General features: G+C 32.5%; 1 protein-coding gene across 1 annotated transcript; it reads right to left on the bottom strand.

Annotated features, from left to right (window-relative positions):
- Positions 1–3,360: 3,360 nt before the first annotated feature.
- Positions 3,361–27,314, bottom strand: LOC109099329 (arf-GAP with dual PH domain-containing protein 1). Its single transcript, XM_042734920.1, is given in 11 exon segments — positions 3,361–3,729; positions 3,812–4,029; positions 5,620–5,702; positions 5,999–6,061; positions 8,229–8,312; positions 10,972–11,118; positions 12,426–12,538; positions 15,393–15,459; positions 17,273–17,398; positions 18,721–18,851; positions 26,870–27,314. Coding segments are annotated over 11 exon segments (1,149 nt in total). The 5' UTR covers positions 26,958–27,314; the 3' UTR covers positions 3,361–3,700.
- Between the last annotated feature and the right edge of the window lie 618 nt (positions 27,315–27,932).

The following is a 27,932-nucleotide window of genomic DNA, read 5'->3' as shown; positions in this document are numbered from 1 at the left end:
CAAGACATAGTGTATCTGACAACTTGGACAGCAAACATGCATCTTCTAAATGAACAACAGAAGTTGCACAAGCCAGAATAACATGGTAGGGGCAAAATTCATGTTCTTTGATGTCAATAAATATTCAAAACAAGGCTTTTTGTGTATTGAGTGGTGTGTGATTGGCAGCCGCTGCGATGCTCTCGGAGTCTTTACCTTCCTGGATCAGGCTGATGAAGTAAATAGGATGGCCAGTGCTTGAGCGACTCCACCCTAATTTAATGATTTCCTGCTGGGCTGTAAACAGCGTCCTGCTGTGTCTGTGTGAGTTAGTGTCTCCCAACTTCGCTCACTCAGCCCAGACGCCAATGACAACAAGCAGCCAGACAGAACCAACATTGACTTACCCACAATTCCACAGGGCAGTGGAGCCAGGCTGATGGGGAAGGAGGGCAGTGGAATGCATCAGGTCAGGCAACGGTGTCTGACAAACCCCTTCAACACACACACACACACACACACACACACACACACACACACACACACACACACACACACACACACACACACACACAGGTATTCCTATCACTATGGGGACATTCCATAGACATAATGGTTTTTCTACTGTACAGACTGTATTTTCTGTTACCCTAACCCTACCCCTCACACAAAACTTTCTGCACATTTAGACTAGCAAAAACTTTATTCTGTATGATTTATAAGCTGTGTTACTGGTATTACTATACTTGTAGGGACATTTTATCCACTTAATGTATGGAATGCCGGGTCCACACACACACAAACACATATGTGCGCACACACACACTCATACAGTCACAATTACCAACACACACAAACACATATGCGCGTACATACACACACACACACACACACACACAAACACTCATACAGTCACAATTACAAACACACACAAACACATGCACATACACACACACACATACAAACACATATGCGCGTACATACACACACATACAAACACATATGCGCGTGCATACACACAAACACAAAAAAAAAAAAAAAAAAAAACAACATACACACACACTCTCTCTCTCACTCACAAACACACACAAACACATGCACATACACACACACACATACAAACACATATGCACGCACATACACACACATACACACACACAAACACACACAGACAAACACACACACTCATACAGTTACAATTACAAACACGTATGCACACACACACTCATACAGTCACAATTACAAACATGTACGCACACACACACACACACACACACACACACACACACACACACACACACACACACACACAAACACAAACACTCTTGCTGTCACAATTACAAACACACACACACACACACACACACACACACATCAAGGTTCTGAGTAAATACAATTCTGACCACAAACAAACTAATTAAATAAATAGAATTAGTCAAATATCTTTTAAAGTGTACATTTTCTATGCATTTAACTTCATTATATATTCATACAGTATATTATGAATGCAGTAGTATCATTGCGATATTTCAGGTTTTTTTTTTAATATTTGAATTAAATTTGTATTTTAATTTTAGTTTTAGTATGTTTTTAGTATGTTATTTTACATAGCAATGTAGTTTGTATTACATTTTGCTTATATACATTTGTTGTTTATGTTTATAACTAGTTTAAATAAAACAAATAAAATAGTAATAATTAATTTATACGATGTAAAATAATAATATATTACTATCAATTGTATATAATAATAATAATAATAACAATTAGTCAATATAAAAATAAAGAAAAAATAAAATTTCTTATATTTGTTGTTTCTCATATTTAATTTCAGTTACTTTTGCTTCAACTAACAACATGCTTTTTTATTATTATTTAAAATTTCGTTTACTGTAATAACCCAGCATAACAAAAAATAAATTCAACTCAAATCAATATTTCATGTCCACATATTTATTTATGTGTAAAGTAGCTGTATAATAAGCTGCATAATGTACAGTCAGACAGTCAAGATCACAAAATAAACCACTCTTATTTTGTTTACTTTGACATAATGACCGGCCACAGAATGAGAAAGACTGTACATTATCCTTTACCATGGTACAAGTCCCCAAAAACAAATCTATGGTAATAACATGATACGTTTTTGATGGTAAACATTCACTAACCCTTATTTGAAACAAATTAACAGAAAAACACCTGAATAGCATCATCATAACCTGAACAAGAGGGCTGGAGTTACATTACAGGAGCTCAGATTATTAATATTACAACCTGCCATGATCTAAACATTCATATCCATTATATCAAATCTGTAGAATATTCTAATGTATACTTCAGAGTCAACAGAAATTAAATATATATAAAGTAGTGGTCAACCGAAATGTGCGTTTTTGTTGTTGTTTATACCAATATTTATGCTGATGACCAATATAGTGCTGATATATATATATATATGTATATATATATATATATATTCATATATATATATATATATATATATATATATATATATACACACACACACACACACACAATGCAATTTAATGAAACCTTATTTTGCAATAAAAATATTTAGGAATAAATTATTTATGTATTTAAAATGCATATTTTACATAAAACTTAATGTGATGCGTATTTGTAAGTCATACAGAAATGAAACAGGTCTGCAAGTAAGAATCATAGTTTATTATTAACTATTTGCATCTGTTTGATTTCATTTAAATAATAATAATAATAATATTTAATTGCTTAGAATCTGCATGCATTTGTGAAATCAGTCAGATTTATGCAGTTAAAAATTATGAACATGTTTAAACTATGGCTATTTAAAACAGAAACAAACAGGATTTATTAATAAATTAAATATATAAACCTGGTTATTGTGTCTTTAAAACTCATTTAGTTCATTTGGCCTGTTTCATTTGTATATGATACATATGCATCACGTTAAGTTCAATCCAAATTTTATATGCATAAATATTTTATAGGCCAGTGTACTATCACTAGTTTTATTTAGTCAAGTCAACTTGGTTTTCAGCAGATAATCTCCAAATGGCCAAATATCGGCCGATATGTCAGTCTATGGCTAATATCAACCCTATTTTGCATAAAAAGAAACACATGCATCTTAATCTGTGATATGCTTCCACCTAGTGGAGGAAACCTGACATAAACAACCTTCACACACACCAAAATTATCATTAACTGTAAAATAAAAAACCACAGCATAAAAAAATAAAACTAACATGGTTTTCACACATTTAAATGATCAGTAACGATGAACGAAAGCCCTAGACGATCAGAAAGGACACTCGGAGTGGTGTAGCGTATACACATTAAAATCCACTAAAAATAACAACAAAAAACACTCACAAAATCCAATAAATAACATCAGTCAAAAAACGCACTGCGGTGTTTAGTACTTGCTCACCTTGTGATTTACAGATTAAATGTTATGGTTTAAGAGCAATGAACAACATTCACATGCCATATGTGTACAGTAACTCGGCTGACGGCACCCTTTGGTTACACATTCATGATAAGTAAGCCTCAGTGTCGGCACACACAGTCCAGCGTCCGTTTCTTGTATCCGCTCGGTCCAGAGCGCTTCATTGGACAGAAAAGCTGTTCATTGTCCAGTCCGTCCTGCCTGCAGCACACACACACACACACACACACACACACACTCACACACACGCAGGCAGGTTTACAGCCAGCATCAAGGCTTGTGCTTGAAATGAGCCTCAACTGCAAAGAGAAAGAGATACGGTCAGTTTCTCAGATTCAGACGGGAGAGTTTCTTTCTGTGGCGCGAGGGTGTACTCTGTACCTGCGTACTCCTGCGGCATCATGGGTCGGTTGACGACTCTCTGAAAGGCAGCGATCCAGTCCTTCTGCTCTGCTTCAGTTTCGCAAGCAAACAGGAACTTCCTGTCCGGGGTTTCAATGGTGATCCCGTACTTCCAGTGGTATCCCTGGATCGAGGGCGGAAGTCCAGCGACCACAGTGTACCTGTTCTCCTTACTGCCGATGAACACCTCGCCACGATATAATAAAACAAAAAAAAATAAAAAGAATATTACATAATAATTCAGAAATATGTATTATATATATTTCATTTTTTTATTTAAAAAAAATACATTTTTAAATTGTATTATTTTCCATTATATTAAATATGAAGAGCTATTTGCTAAAATAGACAACTGTTTTTATTTAGGTTTTTTTTTTTTTTTTTTTTTTTAAATCATGTTTTGTTTTTTTTTTTTTTTTTTTATGTTCTCATGTTTTTATTGTTTCACCGTGTTAGTTAGCTGTATTCTTTTAGTTATTTTTTCTTAATCAAAATAACCCAACTGCATTTTGACTGAGATTAACTGGAATGCACAATGAAAAAAACATGATTTTTGAAAATTATTAAAAAGTTTTCTGTTTTTGCAAATGTATTAGTAATTAGTATTACATTTAGCATACTAACATAAAAATATATAATACAATCAAATAAAAAATTATATTGTATGTGTGTGTGTGTGTGTGTGTATATATATATATATATATATATATATATATATATATATATATATATATATATATAATTAAAATAAACAATTAAAAATTAACAAATATATATTTTTATTATATTATATTATATTATATGTTAAATGCAGTACCTACTGTACATAACATAACATAACATAACATACAGTACATAATGTAATAAAGTAAAACAATAACTAATATTGTATTGTTATATTATATTAAATTTCTTAATAAAATAATCAAGCACACGAGGTTCAGGTCAGAAGATATCAAATTTGTGTTGAGAGGATTTATGTTAATTGATTGTTGGTTGGATTGAGATTGATTGTTTACAGGTGTAAATATAAAATAAATTGATTTAAAAAAAAAATGAATAATTGTATATTTATACTTCTCCCCACCATGTAAGAAATCATACCTTGACAAAGGCTTTTTGCCGAAAAATTGGTTAATTAAATAAAATAGTTTATTTGCAAATTATATGACATTATCAATATAATATAATATCATAATACAAAATAAAAATAAATTATAGGATATTACATTTTATAAAAATTATATTTAAAAAGATAAAAAGTTACTAAAAAAATATTTCTTAGTGCTACACACAACATATTGTAATTTAAAATATAATATAATATAAAATATAATAATAAAGAAATAAAGAAATATTTTTATTTTATTATACTATATTTTATTATATTATACAACACACTTATATAATATAATATAATATAATATAACATAATATAATATAATAAAACAAAACTGTAAGTGATATTGCATTATATATTACATTATACCTAATATAACAATATAATAAAAAATAAAAATGATCAATAAATAATGAAATATTACATTTTATTAAAAAATATATATATTCAAAATTATAAAATATTATTCAAATTAGATTTTAGTAGTTAACATTTAACATACACTAAAAGAATATAATATAAAAACTATATTTTATTATGTTACATGTAGTACTATACTTAATGTATACTAATATAACAAAAGTAAATAATAAATTATATTGCATGATATAATAAAATAGCCATTTGGAAATGGAATATAACCAGAAAAAAAGACTAAATATCACCACTTTTACTCACCAAGGGATCTTTAAAGTACATTAGTCTCCTATCATCCATAGTAAACCATCTTTTCTTGAAGCCCTCTGTGTGCTAAAAAAGAGACGACTCCAGCATGAATCAATGTTTAGAATTGCATTAGTAAGGGATAATGTCCAGTCAGCGGGTCAGTATGGTCCCTGAGGACTTTATTTTGTGATAATGACCAGCTGACTAGACATTATCTGCCTTATTACACAGCCACTTACCAAATAAATACATAAAAGGATATGAAATATTGATTTCACTTAAAATTATTTACTGTGCCAGAGAAAAGAGTGAAATGAAACTAGCAGAATGAAGCATCTATTGCATTTCTTTCCTGAATATTTATAAGTAAAAACTCTCACCCTTGGGCCTGTTTTCTCCATGAAACCCTCCTTCATGAAGTTCCTCGTCAGTCTGGGTACCAGCTATATCCATAACAAAACATATGAATAATATATTAACATGTAAATATGTGTGGATGCTCTTTAAACATGCACAGATATTTGAATCAGTATTACTGACCTGGTTTCCAGTAAAAATTTACATATACATATATACATATTCATAAACATACATATGCATATACATATACATATACATATACATATACATATACATACTGTATACCAGTTAAAACTGAAAAGCAAAATTGTGTACTATACGACTTATGAAAGAATTAAATAGTTTGAATTAAATACTTCAATCCTTTATGCACAATACATTAGAAAGATTATTCATACTGTACATTATGCATGTATGCATGCATGTATGCATGCATTATATTTTTTCATAAATAATTGGAGCTAAATGAAAAATGCTTTATAGAGTTTGCAGATTCATTGTTGCATCTGAATGCATCATTATTTGTAATGCATTTTAATGCATTATGCTGTATTTTCTAAAGGTGTAACTATGAATAAATAAGCATTATAACTGTGATGTATTATTCATAAGATCATACAATGCATTATAAGGTGCATCACAAAGAATAATTAATGCATTAAAATACTTTCATAATTCATTATAGCCTATGTAAAAGCCTTTGAAGTGTTTTTTTAGTGCTGTCAAACAATTAATCATGATTAATCGCATCCAAAATAAAAGTTTGTTTATGTAATATATGTGTGTGTGTTGTGTATTTATTTTGTATATATAAAGATACACACATACAGTATGTATTTAGAAAATATTTAAGTTTATATTTATATTAATATAATTTATATTATATATAAATATATTTAATATATAAATATAATTTTTTTCTTTTATATATACAGTACAGGTCAAAAGTTTGGAAACATTACTATTTTTAATGTTTTTTTTTTAAGTTTCTTCTGCTCATCAAGCCTGCATTTATTTGATCAAAAATACAGAAAAAAAATGTAATAATGTGAAATATTATTACAACTTAAAATAATTGTTTTTAAATTTATTATACTTTAAATTATCACTTATTTCTGTGATGCAAAGCTGAATTTTTAGGATCATTATCACATGATCCTTTAGAAATCATTCTAATATGATGATTCATTATCAAAGTTGGAAACAGTTCTGCTGCTTAATATTTTTTCAGAACATGTGATACTTTTTAGGATACTTTGATAAATAAAAAGTAAAAAAAAAAATAAAAAAAGAAGCTATGTTTTTAAAATATAAATATTTTGTAATAACAATATACACTACTGGTCAGTATTTTGGGATCAGTAATTTTTTTTCTTTCTTTTTTTTAAATAAAATCAATACTTTTATTCAGCAAGGATGTGTTAAATTGATAAAAAAAAAGTGATAGTAAATAAAATATATTATTAGAATATATATTATTAGAATTTTTTTTTTATTTTGAATAAATGCATTTCTTTTTATTCATCAAATATATTAGACAGCAGAACTGTTTCCAACACTCATAATAAATCAGAATATTAGAATGATTTCTAAATGATCATGTGATAGACTGGATGTTACATGTGACACTGAAGGCTGGAGTAATGATGCTGAAAATTCAGCTTTGCATCACAGGAATAAATTATTTTTTAAAAGTATATTAAACTAGAAAACTATTTTTTTTTTAGTTGTAATAATATTTCACAATATTACTGTTTTTTCTGTATTTTTGATCAAATAAATGCAGGCTTGATGAGCAGAAGAGACTTCTTTCAAAAACATTAAAAATAGTAATGTTTCCAAACTTTTGACCTGTACTGTACGTGCATGTCTGTGTATTTATATAGACATAATAAATATACAAAGCACACAAAAATATTTATTTTGGATACGATTAATCGTTTGACAGCAGTAGTTTATTTATTTTTTTCTTGTTTTAATCATATAAACCTTATTAAATTTGTTAAATGCATGCTTAAAGGCTATTATAAAGCTTTCAGGTGCCTTCTCCTAATATCTTTTATAATTCAGCTTCTCAAGTAACTTTAATTTGTTTTCACAAGATTAAAAAGCTGAACAAGAAGATGATTGTTTGCAGTGTAAGAGTGAGAAACGTGATTTAATGCGCGCGTTCACAATCGTACAGTGAGCTTCACGCTCATAACTCATTTTTATATGCGTCAGTTGCTGGAAGAGATTTGGTTCACATACGTCTTCATCATTAGCTCCAGGAAATGCCACCTTCTGGTAATTAAACCGTGCCGCCCGGATCGCAGTGAACCAGTCCACCATTTCCTGCACACACACACACACACACACACAATGAGGACTACAGCAAGGTTTTGCAGTGTTTCTCTACAGCCAGCAGAGGATGCTTTATGATGCAATAACTGCTATGACCTCCACAAATGACATTACAGCTCCACCTCAACCGCAGCCAGAAAATATCTCTTCATCTCTTCTGTTGATCCTCCAGTAGATCGAGTTCATGCTGTTCCTCTTCATATCTCTAGAAACGATTCGTTTCAGGTTCTAACGAATGATAAATATTCATGTTTGAAACATAACACACAACAAATCAGTGTTTTTAAAGATCAAAACCTTATTTTTACATCTCAAAACACTTAATATTCAACAAAGCAGACTGTTTTGACCAATGCTTGACCCCAATGCTGCTCTCACCAACTCTATCTTCGTCCAGCAAACAAATGAAAAGTCAAAGCTAAGAGGTTTACAGATGGATGATCAGCAGCTCATCTGACTGACAAGGGGAGATTATTAAAACGGGTCTTACTGGGGAAGTAAAAAATATATAGATATAAAAAACTATTATATTTTCACTGTATGTATGTGTGTGTGTATATATATATATATATATATACATACAGTACAGGTCAAAAGTTTGGAAACATCACTATTTTTAATGTTTTTGAAAGAAGTTTCTTCTGCTCATCAAGCCTGCATTTATTTGATCAAAAATACAGAAAAAATGTAATATTGTGATATATTATTACAATTTAAAAATAATTGTTTTTAAATTTATTATACTTTAAATTATCATTTATTTCTGTGATGCAAAGCTGAATTTTTAGGATCATTATCACATGATCCTTTAGAAATCATTCTAATATGATGATTCATTATCAAAGTTGGAAACAGTTCTGCTGCTTAATATTTTTTCAGAACATGTGATACTTTTTTAGGATACTTTGATGAATAAAAGTGTAAAAAAAAAAAAAGAAGCTATGTTTTTAAAATATAAATATTTAGTAATAACAATATACACTACTGGTCAGTAATTTGGGGTCAGTAATTTTTTTTCTTTTTTTTTTTAAAATAAAATCAATACTTTTATTCAGCAAGGATGTGTTAAATTGATAAAAAGTGATAGTAAAGAAAATATATTATTAGAATATATATTATTAGAATTTTTTTTTGTATTTTGAATAAATGCAGTTCTTTTTAACCTTTTATTCATCAAATATATTAGACAGCAGAACTGTTTCCAACACTCATAATAAATCAGAATATTAGAATGATTTCTAAATGATCATGTGATAGACTGGATGTTACATGTGACACTGAAGGCTGGAGTAATGATGCTGAAAATTCAGCTTTGCATCACAGGAATAAATTCTTTTTTTTAAGTATATTCAAATAGAAAACTATTATTTAAATTTGAAATAATATAAAACACTTATACTTAAAGTATGACACATTCATTGACCAAAAAAAACCATTATTAATGAACAAAAACATACTCCTATAAAAAACATTAAAAATAAAAATAGTAATGTTTCCAAACTTTTGACCTGTACTGTATATACATACATACTGTACATACATACGCACACACAAATAAACTTTTTTATTATTTAAATCTAAACAAATTTATTTAAAGTCAAACTGAAACTAGTGGTTTGTGGGAAATGCAACATGTAAATAAACTCTTTTATTTCTCACTCAGCATCAATACAAATGTGGCTTTGAGCATGTTTTGTGTTTGCATTATATAAGCTGATTTAGAAAATATCAGGCTTATCAGTGCGTTTCAGATGATAAAAACACAACTTACCTGTATATTTCAGAAAAAAAAAGTATATTGCATAGAAACTTGAGCGATTCAGTCAAGATAAGGAATAAGGAGGCTCAATATTATTATTGTTATTTTTTTAATATTAAGCACCAAGGGGAAAAAGCTATGCTATTTTAGTATAATTGAGATACTATTATTAAGTTTTAGTAATTTGTTGTGTGTTTGAGTCATTTTTAGTTGTCACTGTTGTTTTTTTTAGTACATGTCTGTGTTGGTATAGACATTTTTCCATTTTTTTTCCCAAAGTAAATTAAAATGAGAAATATCACCATGGCAACTAGCAAATAATGAATTCGTTATGGTTTTGATTTTAGTTTCCATTTGAATTTTAGCAAACGATATTAACCCTGTGAAGAACATATTGTTATTCGAGTTGGTATACAACTAACTAAAAAAGTAAGAATTTGTCAAATATATGACACACTGTAATTGTAGACAAATTGTAGCAAACTGGCTGTTTTTGAGGAATATGGCATTTAAATGATCGTTTTCAACCCATCAGTAAGAGCTCTTGCTCACTCACATTTACATTTCTATGGAAGTCTTGAAGCCGAAACATTAAAAACAGGCAATTTAATTACACCGGTTAGTCGGAGCGTGGAAAATGGTCATGAAAAACTAATATATGACCCGTTTGGGAGCAAGAAGCATTATAAGTGTACCTCGGGGAAGAAATGAAATGCAATCATATAAAAACGGACTCTTTTGAATAATGCAATGATGGTTATGCACTGAAACATTTCAAAATCCGACCTTGAGAGAGACAGTGACTGTACTGTAGTCTATTGATAAACTGTGTTACTTTGGAGAAAAGCATCTGGCAGATGTACAAGCGAAGGAATTTGAAGGGCCTGATACCTTACTGTCCTCGTGGTACACAAAGATGTTCCTGGTGCTGTTGTCTCTCAGATAGGTGATCTGCAGGCCGCAGGGGTTTCCTATTTTAGCCGGCTGGAAAGTAGCATTTAGGGTTTGAATCCTCATTATGGCCTTTGGTTCTTTTGCCTGGAAGATAAAAGAAATGTCTCAGCTATAAACGCACGCTTTCTGGACTAAAAAACATTTTGAGAACCAATCAGAGAGTCCCTAGAGTCACATTACAGTTTTATAGTGCTGGTGGACCGGGATTGTTTTGGGTAAGCACAACTTACATTATTGTGTGTGTGTGTGTGTGTGTGTGTGTGTGTGTGTGTGTGTGTGTGTGTGCATTTACTTCGGAGACGAAAACTGTTCTCAGATTCTCAGATGGTAAATCTGACAAATCCGTCTTTTGGTATCATCAGAGGACATTCTCAACAATAAATATATAAAGAGTATCTTACAATAAATTTATATTCTAATAATGATAATTTAATAAAAAAAGATTAATATAAATTATTATTATCTACATTACATATTTACCTTAAAATATTTATATTTACATAAAAATTTTATTATTTAAAATAAATATGTCTATAAATTAATACATTTATTTTCATTATCAGGGGACAATCTCAATGACGAATGAGATCATTAAAATCTTAAAATAAATTTATATTGTATTATAAATATATATGAATATGAAAACACACACACACATATATATATATATATATATATATATATATATATATATATATATATATATATATATATATATTTTTTTAATACATTTCTAAAATTATTATAATTGTTATAGTATCATTAAGATAGTATTTGAGTTTTTATTAATAGTTAGAATTTATGTTGTTACATGTTATCAATTTTCATTTTAATTCTAGTTATTTTAGGTTATTTTAGTAGATGTTTTAGTAATTTTGTAGTGTGCTTTTGTATTTTTTTTATTATTTTGTATATATATATTATATATAGTTTGTATTAATTTTAATTCAGGTTTGGCTGTAGTTGTTTTAGTACTTGAAATGAAAATTTTAAATAAAATATTTTACTTTAGGTAACAATTATGATTTTTAAGGTTCTAGTTTTAGCTAACTATAATAACCCAGATATATACAAAATATTTGGTAACACTTTAGACTAGTTAACACTATTAATTAGTTGCTTACTAGCAGGCATATTACTAGCATATTGGCTGTTTATTATAATGAACATATTAATGTCTTATTCTGCATAACCATATTTTAGATCCCTTAATCTGACGCCGAATTACTTTCTAACTATTAACAAGCAGCAAATTAGGAGTTTATAATTCTTTAATAAATTCTTTAACACGTGTTCCCTAATCTAAAGTGTTGTCAAATATACTATAAATCCAGCATTAATTCCTCATTCAGATGAGTAAGTGTGCGTGTGAGAAAGAAGAAGAGACTAACGTCCTGCTTGTTGAAGTACTTCAGCGCTCCTTCTCGTTCAGACAGAATGAACTTGCGACTGAGGAACTGTCCGTTGTCTCGACCGCGTTTCCACAGAAAACCCTCTCTGTAGCCTAAAAAGAGCGAAAAAGAAAGCATGAGGAAGACTGTTTTCCACCTATGTACTTTTGCAGCGTCTATGAGTATCTACATTCTTAATATATTTTAGTAAAAAAGGAAGTTGTAGCTTACTATATTGTACATGAGCAACGACAAAACGGAAAAAGATAAAGAGATCAACACTAAAGACAGCTAAAGAGTTTTGTAGCTTGTAAGTCCACGTCTGTTAGCTTTAACATACAGTAATGTTCTCCTAAAACATTGATACACTGAACTTTTAAAAGCCTTTAAAAACAATAAAAATGACTGATGACTCATCCAGCACTAGAGGTTTCTGTCCAATCAAATGCTTTCTAGTTCACTTACAGTGTAAAAATTCCCTGATGATTTACTCACCCCTATGTCATCCAAGATGTTCATGTCTTTCTGTCTTCAGTCACAAAGAAATTAAGGTTTCTGAGGAAAACATTCAGTGGACAGCGGGTTGAAGGTTCAAATTGAAGTTTCAGTGCAGCTTCAAAGAGCTCTACATGATCCCAGCCGAGGAAGAAGGGGTCTTATCTAGCGAAACAATCCGTCATTTTCTGAAATAATAATAAAAATGATGTACTTATTAACCATAAATGCTCGTCTTGCACTAGCTCTGCGATGCTTGTCCATGACATTGCATTAGAAAGTAGAACCGAACTCCATCTGATTTTCTCCTCCAACTTTAAAATCATCCGTAAAGGGCATTTTTTTCTCTTTTGGGCATTTTGGGTAAAGAGCATAGACATTTGACTATGTAATGCGAAGTCTCGGAAGCACAACAAAACAAGCATTTGTGGTTAAAAGTATATACATATTTATTTATTTTAGAAAATGAGTGATTGTTTTGCTGGATAAGACACTTATTTCTCGGCTGGGGATTGTGTATAGACCCCTCTTTAGCTGCATTTTGGACCTTCAACCCACTTTATGGAGAAAAATCCTGCATGTTTTCCTCAAAAACTTAATTTCTTTGCGACTGAAAAAAAAAGACACCAGGTCCCTAAGCAATAGCATTAGCAATGCTTGCCTTAGTGTGTACTAATAAGGTGCTGGTCTCTATCTGTCTCTTGTACACTAGTGCTCATGAATCATTCACTCTGCATGAGCTCATCGATCGATAACCGTGCCTCTCCACATGAACCATCAATAACACTATTGAACACGCAACGAAACGTCTCGTCATTGATTCAAACAGGAAACTGCAGGAGACGAGGGGAAAGGACAGCGAGAGAGAAGAGAAGAGAAGAGAAGAGAAGAGAAGAGAAGAGAAGAGAAGAGAAGAGAAGAGAAGAGAAGAGAAGAGAAGAGAAGAGAAGAGAAGAGAAGAGAAGCATGTGTGTGAGAGAGATGAGAGATGAGAGATATGGAGATTATGAGAGAGGTCTTTGATTCTTTATAAAGCTCTTCTTCTGTTGGAGACGTCTGGATTCTGCTGCTTCTCCATGATAACAGTCCAGAATATGCAAAAACATTTGTATGCAAGCCATGAGTTTATAATTTGATAAATACTTTGGATTAAAATAATAATAATGAATATAATATAATAACATGTGCAAAACAATATAGTAAATAACATTAATATTTTAGCTACTAACAATATAAAATAAAATACAGCTAGTTTAATTAATATTATACATTTTATTATATATATAGTAACAAAAATTTGCATATAATTATGTATGCATATAGTTTGGGGGTTCGTTTATTAATCCTTTATTAATCAAGATGCATTAAATTGATCAAAAGGGACAGTCTAAAGGCATTTATAATGTTACAAAAATTAATATTTCAAATAAATTCTGTTCTTTTGAATTTTCTGTTCATCAAAGAATCCTGAAAAATAAAATGTATCACGGTTTCCACACAAATATTTTCAACATTGATAATAATCAGAAATGTTTCTTGAGCAGCAAACCAGAATGATTTCTGAAGATCATGTGACACTGAAGACTGGAGTAATGATGCTTAATATTCAGCTTTACATTACAGGAATAAATTACATCTTACTATATATTCACACAGAAAATAGCTATTTTAAATCATAATAATTTTTCACAGTTTTTACTGTATTTTGATCAAATAAATGCAGCCTTGGTGAGCAGATGAGTCTTCTTTCAAAAACATGAAAAAACTCATTGGCCTCAAACTTTTGATTGATAAACAAACTACTTCAACACTATTTATACTTGAGATGGTAGAAGAAAAGATGAAGTGGGGAAGAGTGGGAAGGTGGAAACAGAATGGCACTGAATTCAGTCTTGCAAAAATACCAATGCCCACGCCGTAGCCTCCAGACAATATACTCCAGCATTCAGTTCTGTCGGGATCCAGCACGCTATTAGATTGCAAATGGCCACACTGTGTGACTAATGCTACTTACTGTACACCCACCACAAAAACACCATTACACACACAAATAACTTCAATGTGAATGTCTAAACACATCAGCAAATCTCATGCAGTACAATGAAATTCATGCAATGCAACACAGAACACAGATGCATGTATGTTTGTGCGTTCATGTGTGCTAGTGTGTATCAAAGATGAGATCATTATCAGCCAATAAGACCTTGCTTCCCAATAAATAAGACTGTAAGCCATGAAACTGGATATTCTGAGTGCTACTGAAACTCACTCTCCCAGTTAGATGCAGTATATGGACCTCTGAGACAAACCTCACAAGGTCAATTGTGCATAGTCAGGAACAAATAAACATTTAGAGACGTGGCTGAAATGAGAGAATGAGACTGACCTCACGGTGCCATGAACTCACAAAAACAAAAGCTAACTGCGTGAGGAATCACAATGCACAACAAAGAAACCATGTGCTGCTCTCACCTGCTGAATAAGGCTCTTGTTTCTCGATGTGTATAAACTCCTTCCCATAATACTCTCCTATCAACCACTCCCCCAAAAAAATCCCAACCAAGAAAAATACAACAATTCATGTGTCAGTATTACATTAATGGACCCTCAGGCCATCCGAGATGTAGATGAGTTTGTTTCTTCATCAGATTTGGAGAAATGTAGCATTGTATCAGTGTCTCAGCAATGGATGCTCTGCAGTGAATGGGTGCCGTCAGAATGAGAGTCCAAACAGCTGATAAAAACATCACAATAATCCACAGCACTCCAGTCCTTTGGATAATTTCTTATGAAGCCAAAAGCTGCATGTTTGAATGAAACAAATCCATCAAGATTTTAAACTAAAATATAAGTCCATAATCCACAATAACGCTTCCTCCAGTGAAAAAGTGTTCTGGTCTGATTCAGGAGAGAAATCTGCACAGATCAAGCACTGTTTATAAACAGTTTTAAACAAATATGTGGCTGGATTTTGACGTGAGAGACAACGGCAGATGCATTTTTTTTACTGGAGGAAGCATTATTATGGATTATGGACTCATATTTTAGCCAGAAGCAACATCGTCTTGATGGATTTGTTTCTTTTGTCTTCTCAAGACATTAACTGATGGACTGGAGTGGTGTGGATTATTGTGATGTTTTTATCAGCTGTTTGGACTCTCATTCTGACCCAACCAATTCACAGCATACAATCCATAGACAATAAACCAATGCAACACTACACCAAACCAAATCTGAAAAAAAAATCAAAAACAACCTACATCACCTAAGACCTAAAGCTGAGCACATTTTCAGCACATTTAAACAAAAGCATGAATTATTCCCTTTAAAAACTGCATGCACAGTGAAAGAGAAAATGCAGTCTTTGTTGGTCTTTTGTACAGTAGGTGTAAACAAAAGCATTTTTAAACGAGAGTGAGCCTTGAATCAACATTAACCACCCATTTTACTTCTGTAAAATGACATATTTCCAAAATTGTGAAAGATCACACGATCATTTTGACCAGCATCAGAGAGAGTAAAACAAATAAGAAGGTAATTGTGACTTTGCTTCTTTCAGTTGTGTCTTATGTTTCACAACTGCAACGTCATAATTTCACATTTATTTCACCCAGTTGTGACTATATCACTTTATTTCATAACGTGATTTTTTTTTAATTTATTTGATTTCACAAAGACCTTTTTTACTCTGAAGCAGAAACAGCTTTCATACACTGAAAAATTAGTGCAAGGTTTACCAAGACACAATTCACTCAGAAATTTCTATTACATTTTACCAGTAATTATAAAGAAATGTCAAGCAATACATTGAATTAAATGTGAAAGACCGAAATGTTTTCTTTTAAATCAAACAAATATTATGTGAGTGTGTTTACAACATTGGAAAATCATTTTTACAGTGTAAAAAATGACCCCAAGTAACATCCTTTAAATTATTATCTATTATTATATATATCTATTATTAGTCTAAAAATGGTTAAAACAAATACATTTAGCGTTTAAATATGGTCTTCATTTTTGTCATCTACACTGCATGTGAACACATGCCAACAGAATATTTTGGCCAAAGTGCCACTCCTCATGAAACGCAACCTACAAACAGGAAGGAAGTAAACGTCTACATCACTGGACCACATTCTCGAGCCATGTGAGAAAACAGTCCCTCTGACGATCTGTGTGTGACGGTTCAAAAAACCCCACAATGCTGCTGCTGCTGCTGCTGCTGACAGAATGACCACAAGAAAGCAACACCACCGGAGCATTAAAGCTATAAGACTGTAAGTGCACTCAACAGGGAACAGGAAGAAACAAGCCTGGCACAGCAAGAGCAATCAGTGTGTTTTCTTGGAAACAATGCTGTATAGTATCGAGGTGTTTGAGTCCTACCTGCAGTCTGTGTGGGACGGCCGGTGATAAAACGGAGGAGCTAGCTGCTCGTACTTGGCCTTTGCTGCTTCATTCCCCATAGACGTGATAAACTAGAGGAACAGAATGCAATGCATTAAACAAATAGCTAACACTTCACAATATTTGTTAACATTAGAACTGTGAGCGATGCATCTACAGCATTTAGAGTAGTTCACCCAAAAATGAACATTTGCTGAAAATGTCCTCACGCTCAGGCCATCCAAGATGTAGATGAGTTGGTTTCTAGGTCTCAGCAGTGAATGGGTGCCGTCAGAACGAGAGTCTAAACAGCTGATAAAAACATCACAATAATCCACAAGTAATCCAGCCACATATTTCTTTAGAGCTGTTTTGGCTTGTAAACGATCTGCACTTGATCTGTGCAGATTTCTCACCTGATTCAGTCCACTTTTTCACTGGAGGAAGTGTTATTATGGATTATGGACTTGTATTTTAGTTCAAAACGTCTTAATGATGGATTTGTTTCATCTTTTGTCTTCTCCAGATGTTAACTGATGGACTGGAGTGGTGTGGATTACTTGTGGATTATTGTGATGTTTTTTATCAGCTGTTTGGACTCTCATTCTGATGGCCCCCCATTCACTGCAGAGCATCCATTGGTGAGCAAGTGATACAATACTAAATTTCTCCAAATCTGATGAAGAAACAAACTCATCTACATGTTGGATGACCTGAGAGTGAGGACATTTTCAGCAATTGTTAATTTTTGGGGTAAACGATTCCTTTGATCTCAGAAGCAGAAGTCGTCACAGTTCGATAAACTTCTATAGTGGTGAATGGGAGAATACATTAAATAATTTTTTTTGTGTTCCCATTTGCTCAAACTTCCACAATAGTGTTTTCACGACTTTCAAAAAGCGGAAAAAATAGTCAGAAGAGAAAACAGTCTCAAATTTACCTTCTCTTCCATAGATGCTGTGTTAGAAACACACTCACATTAGCGTTAACTAGTTTTTTGTAATTTGATGCAAATGTAATATAATACACACTAAAGCTAAATGTACAAGTGATATTTTAAAAATGAAAATATGAAAAACGTAACACTTGTGTAATCACAGTCTGTGAAAAAGGTTCATAGGCACTTTTTAATTTAATGCTCCATTTACTCGATGGCTCTGTTCAGATTATCACAAACATCAGCTCTCTTTGGATTCCCAAGCTTATGTTGAGCCCTAATGGTTTGCATCCTCAATCTTTTAAATAGGCAAAGAGCCAATCAATCTCTGTGGCTCTTGAGATTACTGCAGATTTGGATGGTATTCAGGAGATCAGAAAAAGCTGGTTTCTGCAGTACATCCAGCCTTGGAGATGGAAACAGCCTTCAGCCAAAAAACCCCCCCAAAAACCTGCCTGTGGATCGTCTGCGACTCACCTCGACTTCTTTATCTTCAAATGTGTCCTGCAGCACAGACTTCACCTGGCTGAGGCTTTCAATGCTTCTGTGGATGAGCGAGCATCCCTGACACACGAACACACCCAGCGTCACAGACACCCAATCCGGCTCTGAGGAAGAAAGAAGGAAGGAAGAAGATTTATAAATATTTGACGCGCACCCCCAATTTGCATACTTTGATGAAGTATGAATTTGCTGGTGGAGGGACTGAAGCTCATACTTTCAAGTGTGTTGCAAAAAATATTTTAAGATTTGTGCATTTAATTTGCATTTAAAATATCCATTTACACAGTTTAAACATAAACTGACTCATTATTTCAAGCATCAGGTTGCATTGATAATATTAATTGCTTGAAAAAGAGTCACCAGCAAATGTTTTTTGCACATACAAAATATGTATGTGGTGACATTTCTGCAAAATGATATTACATTGCTTTTCACACATTTCACAACAATTTCAAAGTGAAATGCCCAGTGGGTAGCGCTAAAAGCACGTTTGGCTTTACCTGAAAGTGATGAATGTGAATCTGGCAGTGTTACATTACATTGATTGCAATTTATTTATCGTTACAGTTTGGAAATGCAATGCGCTAAAAGATTAATGCTGTATTGCGTTTGAAAGTAATGTAACTAGTTAACCTAAGCAATAGTGTTAATAAAAGCAAATGTGAGATAAAACACATTTGTTGAAGCAACCATGTCATTTTATCTTGCTTCTACAAGTCTTGAAGCTCTTTTATCGTGACTTGTGTTTAACGGACTCGTACCCGAGCGCTTCACATCACAAGTGTAATGCTGTACCAGGTGCGCAACAGAGCAAGTTTACTACAACAGAAAAGCCAATTATAAGGATCTGGTTATGAGATGCAAATGTGTTAGTTTACAAAATGTGTTAGTTTACAAATCATGCATTATGGTAAAACAGTTTTGAGCTTATAACATTTTTCTGTTCTGTAAACGTTTGTAACAGTGAGTAAATGATGACAGAAATTATATTTTAACAATTCCTTTAAAATGCATATGTGCAGTATATTTAAATAGTAGGCCTACATTACACGTGCACCTCTGGCAATTTGCACTAAATCCATCCATATACACAACACCTGATAACACCAAAACACTCAAAAATAAAATAAAGCTCAACTCTATAACACCAAAATACTAAACACAAACATAGAGCTACCTCTCATGGAGGCCAAGATACTGAAAACTAAATGCAGCAAAACCTCTTTAACAACTGGTTAAAAAACAAGGCAGTCTGTGTGTTTCTGTTCCCTTCACAGTTGATGCTGAGGTCTAAGTGGTTTAAAAAATACATTCACACAACAGAGGTTATTTATAACAATAAACCCCCCTAGTCTCAGATGAAACGTTAAACGCAAGTGAACCCACAATACAAGTGCGACAGGAAAGTGTGTAATGTCACCCACAACTCACACACACGCCCTCTCTGTACGCACAAACGACAGCTCAGAGAAACTGTGAGTTTGACACACTTCAGGTGCGAGTGTTGCTTAACTCCTAGAGTTGAACAGCCTGAGGCTCGAATGGGAGTGTCGGCTGTGACAAAGCAGGCATAAACAGAAAAGTCAGGTTTTTTGACTTCTCAAAGTGACGCAATCCATGAGAAACGGTGACATCCGAGTGTGTGTCTAACACTCACTGTGCAAAAAAACATTTACCTTAATCCCACACCTAGAAAAAATAGAGAATCTTATGAACAAACAGAAAGGAAAACACACTTTGCCTTTATCCCACTTTTAGTAAAAACGGACTTTGTTTTGCCTTTTACCCACTTTTAGTTCATATTCTTGACCAGTTATCTGCTGATCAAGGTGTGGCTCCGTCTGCGACCAGACTACACACTTTAAAACCGGTTGCCAGTGTGACTAGTTACTCATAAACTCATAAAGTTACTAGACTCTGTTTCACAGCTCGTTAAACACATATGAGAGCACAAGAGCACAGATTTGTTTGCACGGATCCAATTATTATTCACTGTCATCATTTACTCACTCTTATGTCATTCCAAACCCATACGACTTTCTTTTTTCTGTGAAACACAAAATGAGACGTTTTGAAGAATGTGCTGTTGCTCTTTTCCATGCAATTACTCTTAAATGGGACTTATGCTTGAATGGACACAAAATCATCATAAAAGTGCAAATAAAACACGGTATATATGTTACAAAAAGTGGTAAACTGCAGTTAAAGAGCTATTTTGGCATGATTTAACCCATATGTAGGTTAATTCAGTGATATTAATTAAATTGTATTTTGACTTTATACGTTAGCATTTTTAGGTTATAATTTTTTTTCAGTGTAAAGCCATTTGATTGAAAATTAAGTCATTATTCTGCCATTACTTGAAATATAATCATTATAACTGAAATAAAATATCAAGTTTGAACGTTAAACATAGGAAAACTAAGCTAGTTTCAGTAGAAATACAATAAACATGAACTGAAATAAAGTAAAATATAAAAAAAAATTATGTTAACATTAAAGCTTAAAATTATTTTATTTCAGACAGTTTTAGAAAGAAATAAAATAAACATGAACTGAAGTAAAATCTCAAATATTAATGTTACCATAAAAATAAATTTTGTTTCAGCTAGTTCTCAAGACAATAGTTCCCATTTTTTTAGTTTAACTTAAGTAATAACATAACTAAAACTAAGAACTAAAACATTGGCAGACAATCAGAAATCACTCACTCTCTTGAGTATTTAAAGTGGCAGATGACAAAACTGCTGCGTGTGCTTATAATAAATCATAAATAAATTATAGTGCATTGGCGTGGATGCTAATATATCATTATAATTCTTGGTTTTTACGTCAGATTTGAGAGTGAATCATGCATACCACTTTTAGAGAGCTGCTCGACTGGATCAGTGAAAACAAGTAGACTGAAAATGTTTTAAACTTTTTAATGAATGTAAAACATTTGGCGCCCTGTTTGCACTTGTGTGATCAGATCACAAGTGTAAAGATGTGTGTACTAGTGTAAACGGGGTCTTAGTGTCAGCGGCGTCTGGATGATTTGATGTTTGATGGCAGTGCACTGAACGCTCTGACCTTTACTCATCGAGTGCCAAAGTGACAGGCACCAACAGCGTGCTTCACCAGAGACTGAGCTGCTGCACGCACCACGAGAAGCGTCTGTGAAACCATAAAACATGCCAGCTTTCTGAATATAGATCATTGTGCTCTCTGTGTTGCTCAGTGGTTTCAGTTATTCTGGGTATGCCACATTTCTGAAAGATTTGATGTCCATTGTGTATATATACAGTATATACATGTGTGTGTGTGTGTGTGTGTGTGTGTGTGTGTGTGTAGAATAGAATATAGATAACATATCAAATGTTGAAAAGTGAGACATTTTGAAATCTCATGCCAAATATTGGCTCATTTTGGATTTCATGAGAGCTACACATTCCACAAAAGTTGGGACAGGTAGCAATAAGAGGCCTGAAAAGTTAAATGTACATATAAGGAACAGCTGGAGGACCAATTTACTACTTATTAGGTAAATTGGCAACATGATCAGGTATAAAAAGAGCCTCTCAGAGTGGCAGTGTCTCTCAGAAGTCAAGATGGGCAGAGGATCACCAATTCCCCCAATGCTGCGGCGAAAAATAGTGGAGCAATATCAGAAAGGAGTTTTTTCAGAGAAAAATTGCAGAGTTTGAAGTTATCATTATCTACAGTGCATAATATCATCCAAGGATTCAGAGAATCTGGAACAATCTCCGTGATCAAAACACAAGGCCAGAAAACCATACTGGATGCCCGTGATCTTCGGATCCTTAGACGGCACTGCATCACATACAGGAATGCTACTGTAATGGAAATCACAACATGGGCTCAGGAATACTTCCAGAAAACATTGTCAGTGAACACAATCCACCGTGCCATTCGCTGTAGCCGGCTAAAAACTCTATAGGTCAAAAAAGAAGCCATATCTAAACATGATCCAGAAGCGCAGGCGTTTTCTCTGGGCCAAGGCTCATTTAAAATGGACTGTGGCAAAGTGGAAAACTGCTCTGTGGTCAGACGAATCAGAATTTGAAGTTCTTTTTGGAAAACTGTCATCCGGACTAAAGAGGACAAGGACAACCCAAGTTGTTATCAGCGCTCAGTTCAGAAGCCTGCATCTCTGATGGTATGGAGTTGCATGAGTGCGTGTGGCATGGGCAGCTTACACATCTGGAAAGCACCATCAATGCTGAAAGGTATATCCAAGTTCTAGAACAACATATGCTCCCATCCAGACGTCGTCTCTTTCAGGGAAGACCTTGCATTTTCCAACATGACAATGCCAGCACACATACTGCATCAATTACAACATCATGGCTGCGTAGAAGAAGGATCCGGGTACTGAAATGACCAGCCTGCAGTCCAGATCTTTCACCCATAGAAAACATTTGATGCATCATAAAGAGGAAGATGCGACAAAGAAGACCTAAGACAGCTGAGCAACTGGAAGCCTGTATTAGACAAGAATGGGACAACACATTCCTATTCCTAAACTTGAGCAACTTGTCTCCTCAGTCCCCAGACGTTTGCAGACTGTTATAAAAAGAAGAGGGGATGCCACACAGTGGTAAAACATGGCCTTGTCCCAACTTTTTTGAGATGTGTTGAAGCCATGAAATTTAAGATCAACTTATTTTTCCCTTAAAATGATACATTTTCTCAGTTTAAACATTTGATATTTAATCTATGTTTGTATTCTGAATAAAATATTGAAATTTGAAACTTCCACATCATTGCATTCTGTTTTTATTCACAATTTGTACAGTGTCCCAACTTTTTTGGAATCGGGTTTGTAAGAGCAAGAGTGATAGAGCCAAATTTGACAGGCAAAAAATAAATATATAAACCAACTCAATCAATGTGAAATGATGCAACAGATAATAAGTGATTCCCATAAAATATTTAGTGAAGTCAAATGGATTTGTATAGCGTTTTTCACAATGCACATTGTTTCAAAGCAGCTTTACAGAAAATCATGATGTTATAATTTAAAATGTCTTAATATTTTAATGCCTTGTAGTCATATTTAGCAGATTAAAGCTTTTACATTTTGGGACAATATAAACAATCAAGCTGCTGAGATTTGCTATAAGGTGTAGAATATACAGTACAACTTTACATTTTTATTAATATAAAAAATTCTCGTTTTTTTTGTTTAGTTTGAGTTGGAGACTAAAATAACTAAAACTAAATAAACTAAAATCTATATAAAATAAAACTATAAGTATATAAGTGTAATTTAAGCATAATTTAAAAATAAACAAAAACTGAAACAGAAAAAAAATATATTTACATTAAAATTAACAAAAGCTTTACACAAAAACTAATAAAAATGACATAAAATAGACAATAAAATTATTAAAAGTTTAACAAGAAGCAGTTTTAGGGCCCTATGAAATCCGTTTTATTTTTTCCTAAATTCCGTATTTTTCCCAGACTCCTTTTTAATAGTTGAATTAAATTTTATTACTCAAAAAGCACATTTAATTAATTACAATCATGAAACTTAAACATTTTCACATCAATTTATTAAAAGTGTAACAAAAATGACATGTTTAGGTCCCTATGAAATATTTTATTTTTTCTCACCATATTTTTATTGTTACCAAATTCTGCGTTTTAGCATGTCTAATTATTAAAATGCATTAATTTATTCATTTTAATCTTAAAGTAGCCTTATGATTTTTTTTTTTTCTCAGAAATTCTGTGTTGTGTATTTAAATTTTTCTGGTTATCCAATGAAAGCATAAAACATTGATTTCATTTATTGTTTAATTACTAATAACTTTATTTTTTGCCAAACAAAGGGGATTTACTATTAAAATTAAAACCTAATTTTAGTCTAATTAAGTCCATATATTAATTAATTCAAAATTTGACCAATTCCTTGACATTCCGCGTTAAACTGTGAATTCCATTTTTTGACTGGATTCCGAGATTCTGTCCTTGTTTTCCGCATCGCGTAAACAATAATGCCCTACAGTTTGAGCATTCGTTATTTTTAGTGATTTGCATCGACTACTGTATTGACTGGTTATTAGTATTGTAGGAACCAATGCCAGGGTTATTATCATTAACTAAAACTAAAACCATAAAAGGAATTCATTACTTGAAATAAAACATTTAAAAAAAAAAAGTAAAATAACTAAAACTAAATAAAGCATAAAAATTAATAAAAACAATATAAACAAAAAAAAAAAAACATAAACATGACAAAAACATAAAAATTACCCAATTAAGATTTAATTAACAAAATCGATAATATTATGTGAATGACGGTAAAATAACACTCATCTTCGCATCTCCCTTGGATCCTCCATCTTTCAACACTGACACATATGCAGAACATTAAAAGTGAGGAAAACAGAAGTGTTGAGGACGTCACGTTAACCCTGTTCACCCTGAATCATCTGAAGAGTCTCGCATGTGTCATTCAAACCACATTCATCACTGAGTCTGGCCTATACGCTGGGTTTTCTCCAGCCTGTAAGAGCCTGCAGTCGTAATACGGCCAGAATGGGCCGACGTCCAACGCTGGGCAAAAATCCCAGAATTCTCTTGTGAGACTCACCATATTATTAGCGTCTTAATAGGACAGTGTGTATGTAAGCGCGTGCATTTGTGTGCATTATACTGTACTGAAATGCTGCAATGCAGAGAAATAGGTACACACACTCAAAACAGAGCTGTGCAGGTATAAGACCTGAGAATACAGCTGAGTCACTCACTCTCTGTGACTCACACACACACACATCCCTCAGACAACACCCCTCAAATCTACCACAACTCATGTTTAACACCTCGCATTACAAACAACATCCGTGTCTGTGTGCATGTGTTAGAGCAAAAGCACCATATTATTATCATCACCACATCACGAGAAACACACGTCTTCTCCTGAAACAAGAGCTCAGTGACAATCAGAGCTCCATGTTGTTTCCCTGTGAGGCACAATGATACAGACATGTGACTGTAGCATCATACGCAATGCTGAATCACTTTAATGACACTGTAGAAGTCCCCGATATGAAGACACAAACATGTGGTCACCGCTACACAAACTGTGTCATAAACAACATTTATCTGGCATGAAATTACTTTGGAGCAGCTTACACGTGTTTAGTGCTTTGGCTATCAAAATATACATAGCAATTAATAATATAGCCTAATTAAAAATAAATGTAAATATATTTTATATATCATTTTATATATATAACAATATAATGTAATACAATGGCAATACATTACTTAATTAAAATTGTAGCAATAAATAAATATAAATATTTAAAAACAATATATTTCATAGAATTAAAATATTAATAATTCTAATTACGATTATATTATTTAAAAGTGCTTTATATTAATATAACAACTTACTGTCACATTTACATCATTATATATATTTTTAAATATAATATAATGACATTACAAAATACTTAATTTAAAATTTAAGAAATATCAAATAGAAATTAAAAATAAACATTTCACAAATCAAATTAAAATCTTAAAATATAATGCTTCATTTATTATAACTTACTATATATATATATGTATATATATAATTTTTATTCTACTAATATAATGACATTACAATATATAATTAAAATGCAATAATAAATAATAAATTAAAATTAAAACGGCATATTTCATAAATCATATTAAATGACCTGTATAAAAATAACACAATTTATTATATATTATAACTTAATATATATATAATTTTATGTTAATAAAATAATAACAAATATAAATTAAAACTTAATACTTATGTTTATTATAACTTTTCTCGTTTTTATTTTAAGAATGTACCACAAATATAAATAAAAATAAATACAATACTAAAAATAAATATTATTTACTAAAAATAAAATAAATAATATTCAAATGTTATTAATGGGAAAAATATTTAAATATATATTTTTAAAATTATTATTATGAAAAATATCATATTTGACATACATTTTTATATAGCATGTGTAGCCCACTATGCCCTGGGCCTTTCCCAGCAGACGCGGGGCGAGAGCAGCGCGACGCATCACTGACAGGTGCGGCGCCTCGAGCCTCTGATGTCCAGGTGAGATGCTCTTACCTGCAGCGCCGCAGTCCGCCAGCTCGTTACCGGCTCGCTGCCGTAGATCGCGCAGGAGGCAGCTGTTCCGCTCGGCATCTCTCGCCATGACTCGCCGCAGGAACGGGTCGGTAGTGTCCGCTGGGCTTCTCTTCTCTGTGGCGAGCAGGTTGATGAATGGAGCAGCGCTGAAAACCTTCAGATAAGCACCAAACGACCGCAGGCGCGTCTAGCTGTGAAGCCCGGGGTTATATGTCCACTCAGCGATGGGATAGAAATGGGTAAAAAATATATATAGTCTTTCTCTTCCTCTTTGTGTTTGCGCTCAGGGTTCTTACTAGCGGTGGAGAGAGAGAGAGAGAGAGAGAGAGAGAGAGAGAGATCCTTTCCTTTCACTCTAGAGAATGTATCAGCGTCTTATCGCCTCCCTCATTATTCTGAACACACACAGACTGGAGAAACAGAGACACCTAGCGGTCACTTTCAGAATCACGCCTGGCTTCTGTTGAGTCTATGGGTGACGTCACGGACACTACGTCCATATTTTTATACAGTCTATGGTTGAGTCACAACATTAGTAATATATAATATTACAATAATATAATAATATATTAGTAATAACAGTTATTTTTTTATTATTTATATTTGTATTAATATATTTGTATTATGTTATATTTATAATAATAATAATATGGTTATAATATATATAATATAAAGTTATAATATACTTTAAAAGAGTATGCTTACATGTGAATTGAATATAAGACACCTAACTGCATGGTATTTACAATAAAATAAAAAATGTATTATACTTTTAAATTAATAATGAATGCAATTATCTGGACTTATGATTTCATAATTTCTTCTGTTGTCTTTGAAATACGGTTAAAGTGTTGCTGCTGAATGTAGCCTACTCACAAGCATCATAAACTAAATTCTATCGTCATTTCTATTGAAACCCCGTGTATTTGTCGCGTATTTAATTACACATTCGCAATAATTAATATTATTCAAATATGTTAACTTAACTTTAAATGCAGGCTAATATCAAATTGGCGTTGGACTTAAAAAAAAAAAAGACATG

The sequence above is a fragment of the Cyprinus carpio genome, chromosome B12 (assembly GCF_018340385.1).
Source record: "Cyprinus carpio isolate SPL01 chromosome B12, ASM1834038v1, whole genome shotgun sequence".
NCBI lineage: Eukaryota > Metazoa > Chordata > Actinopteri > Cypriniformes > Cyprinidae > Cyprinus > Cyprinus carpio.
Note: the sequence above shows the minus strand (reverse complement) of the source record. Positions and strands in the feature narration are given on the sequence as shown.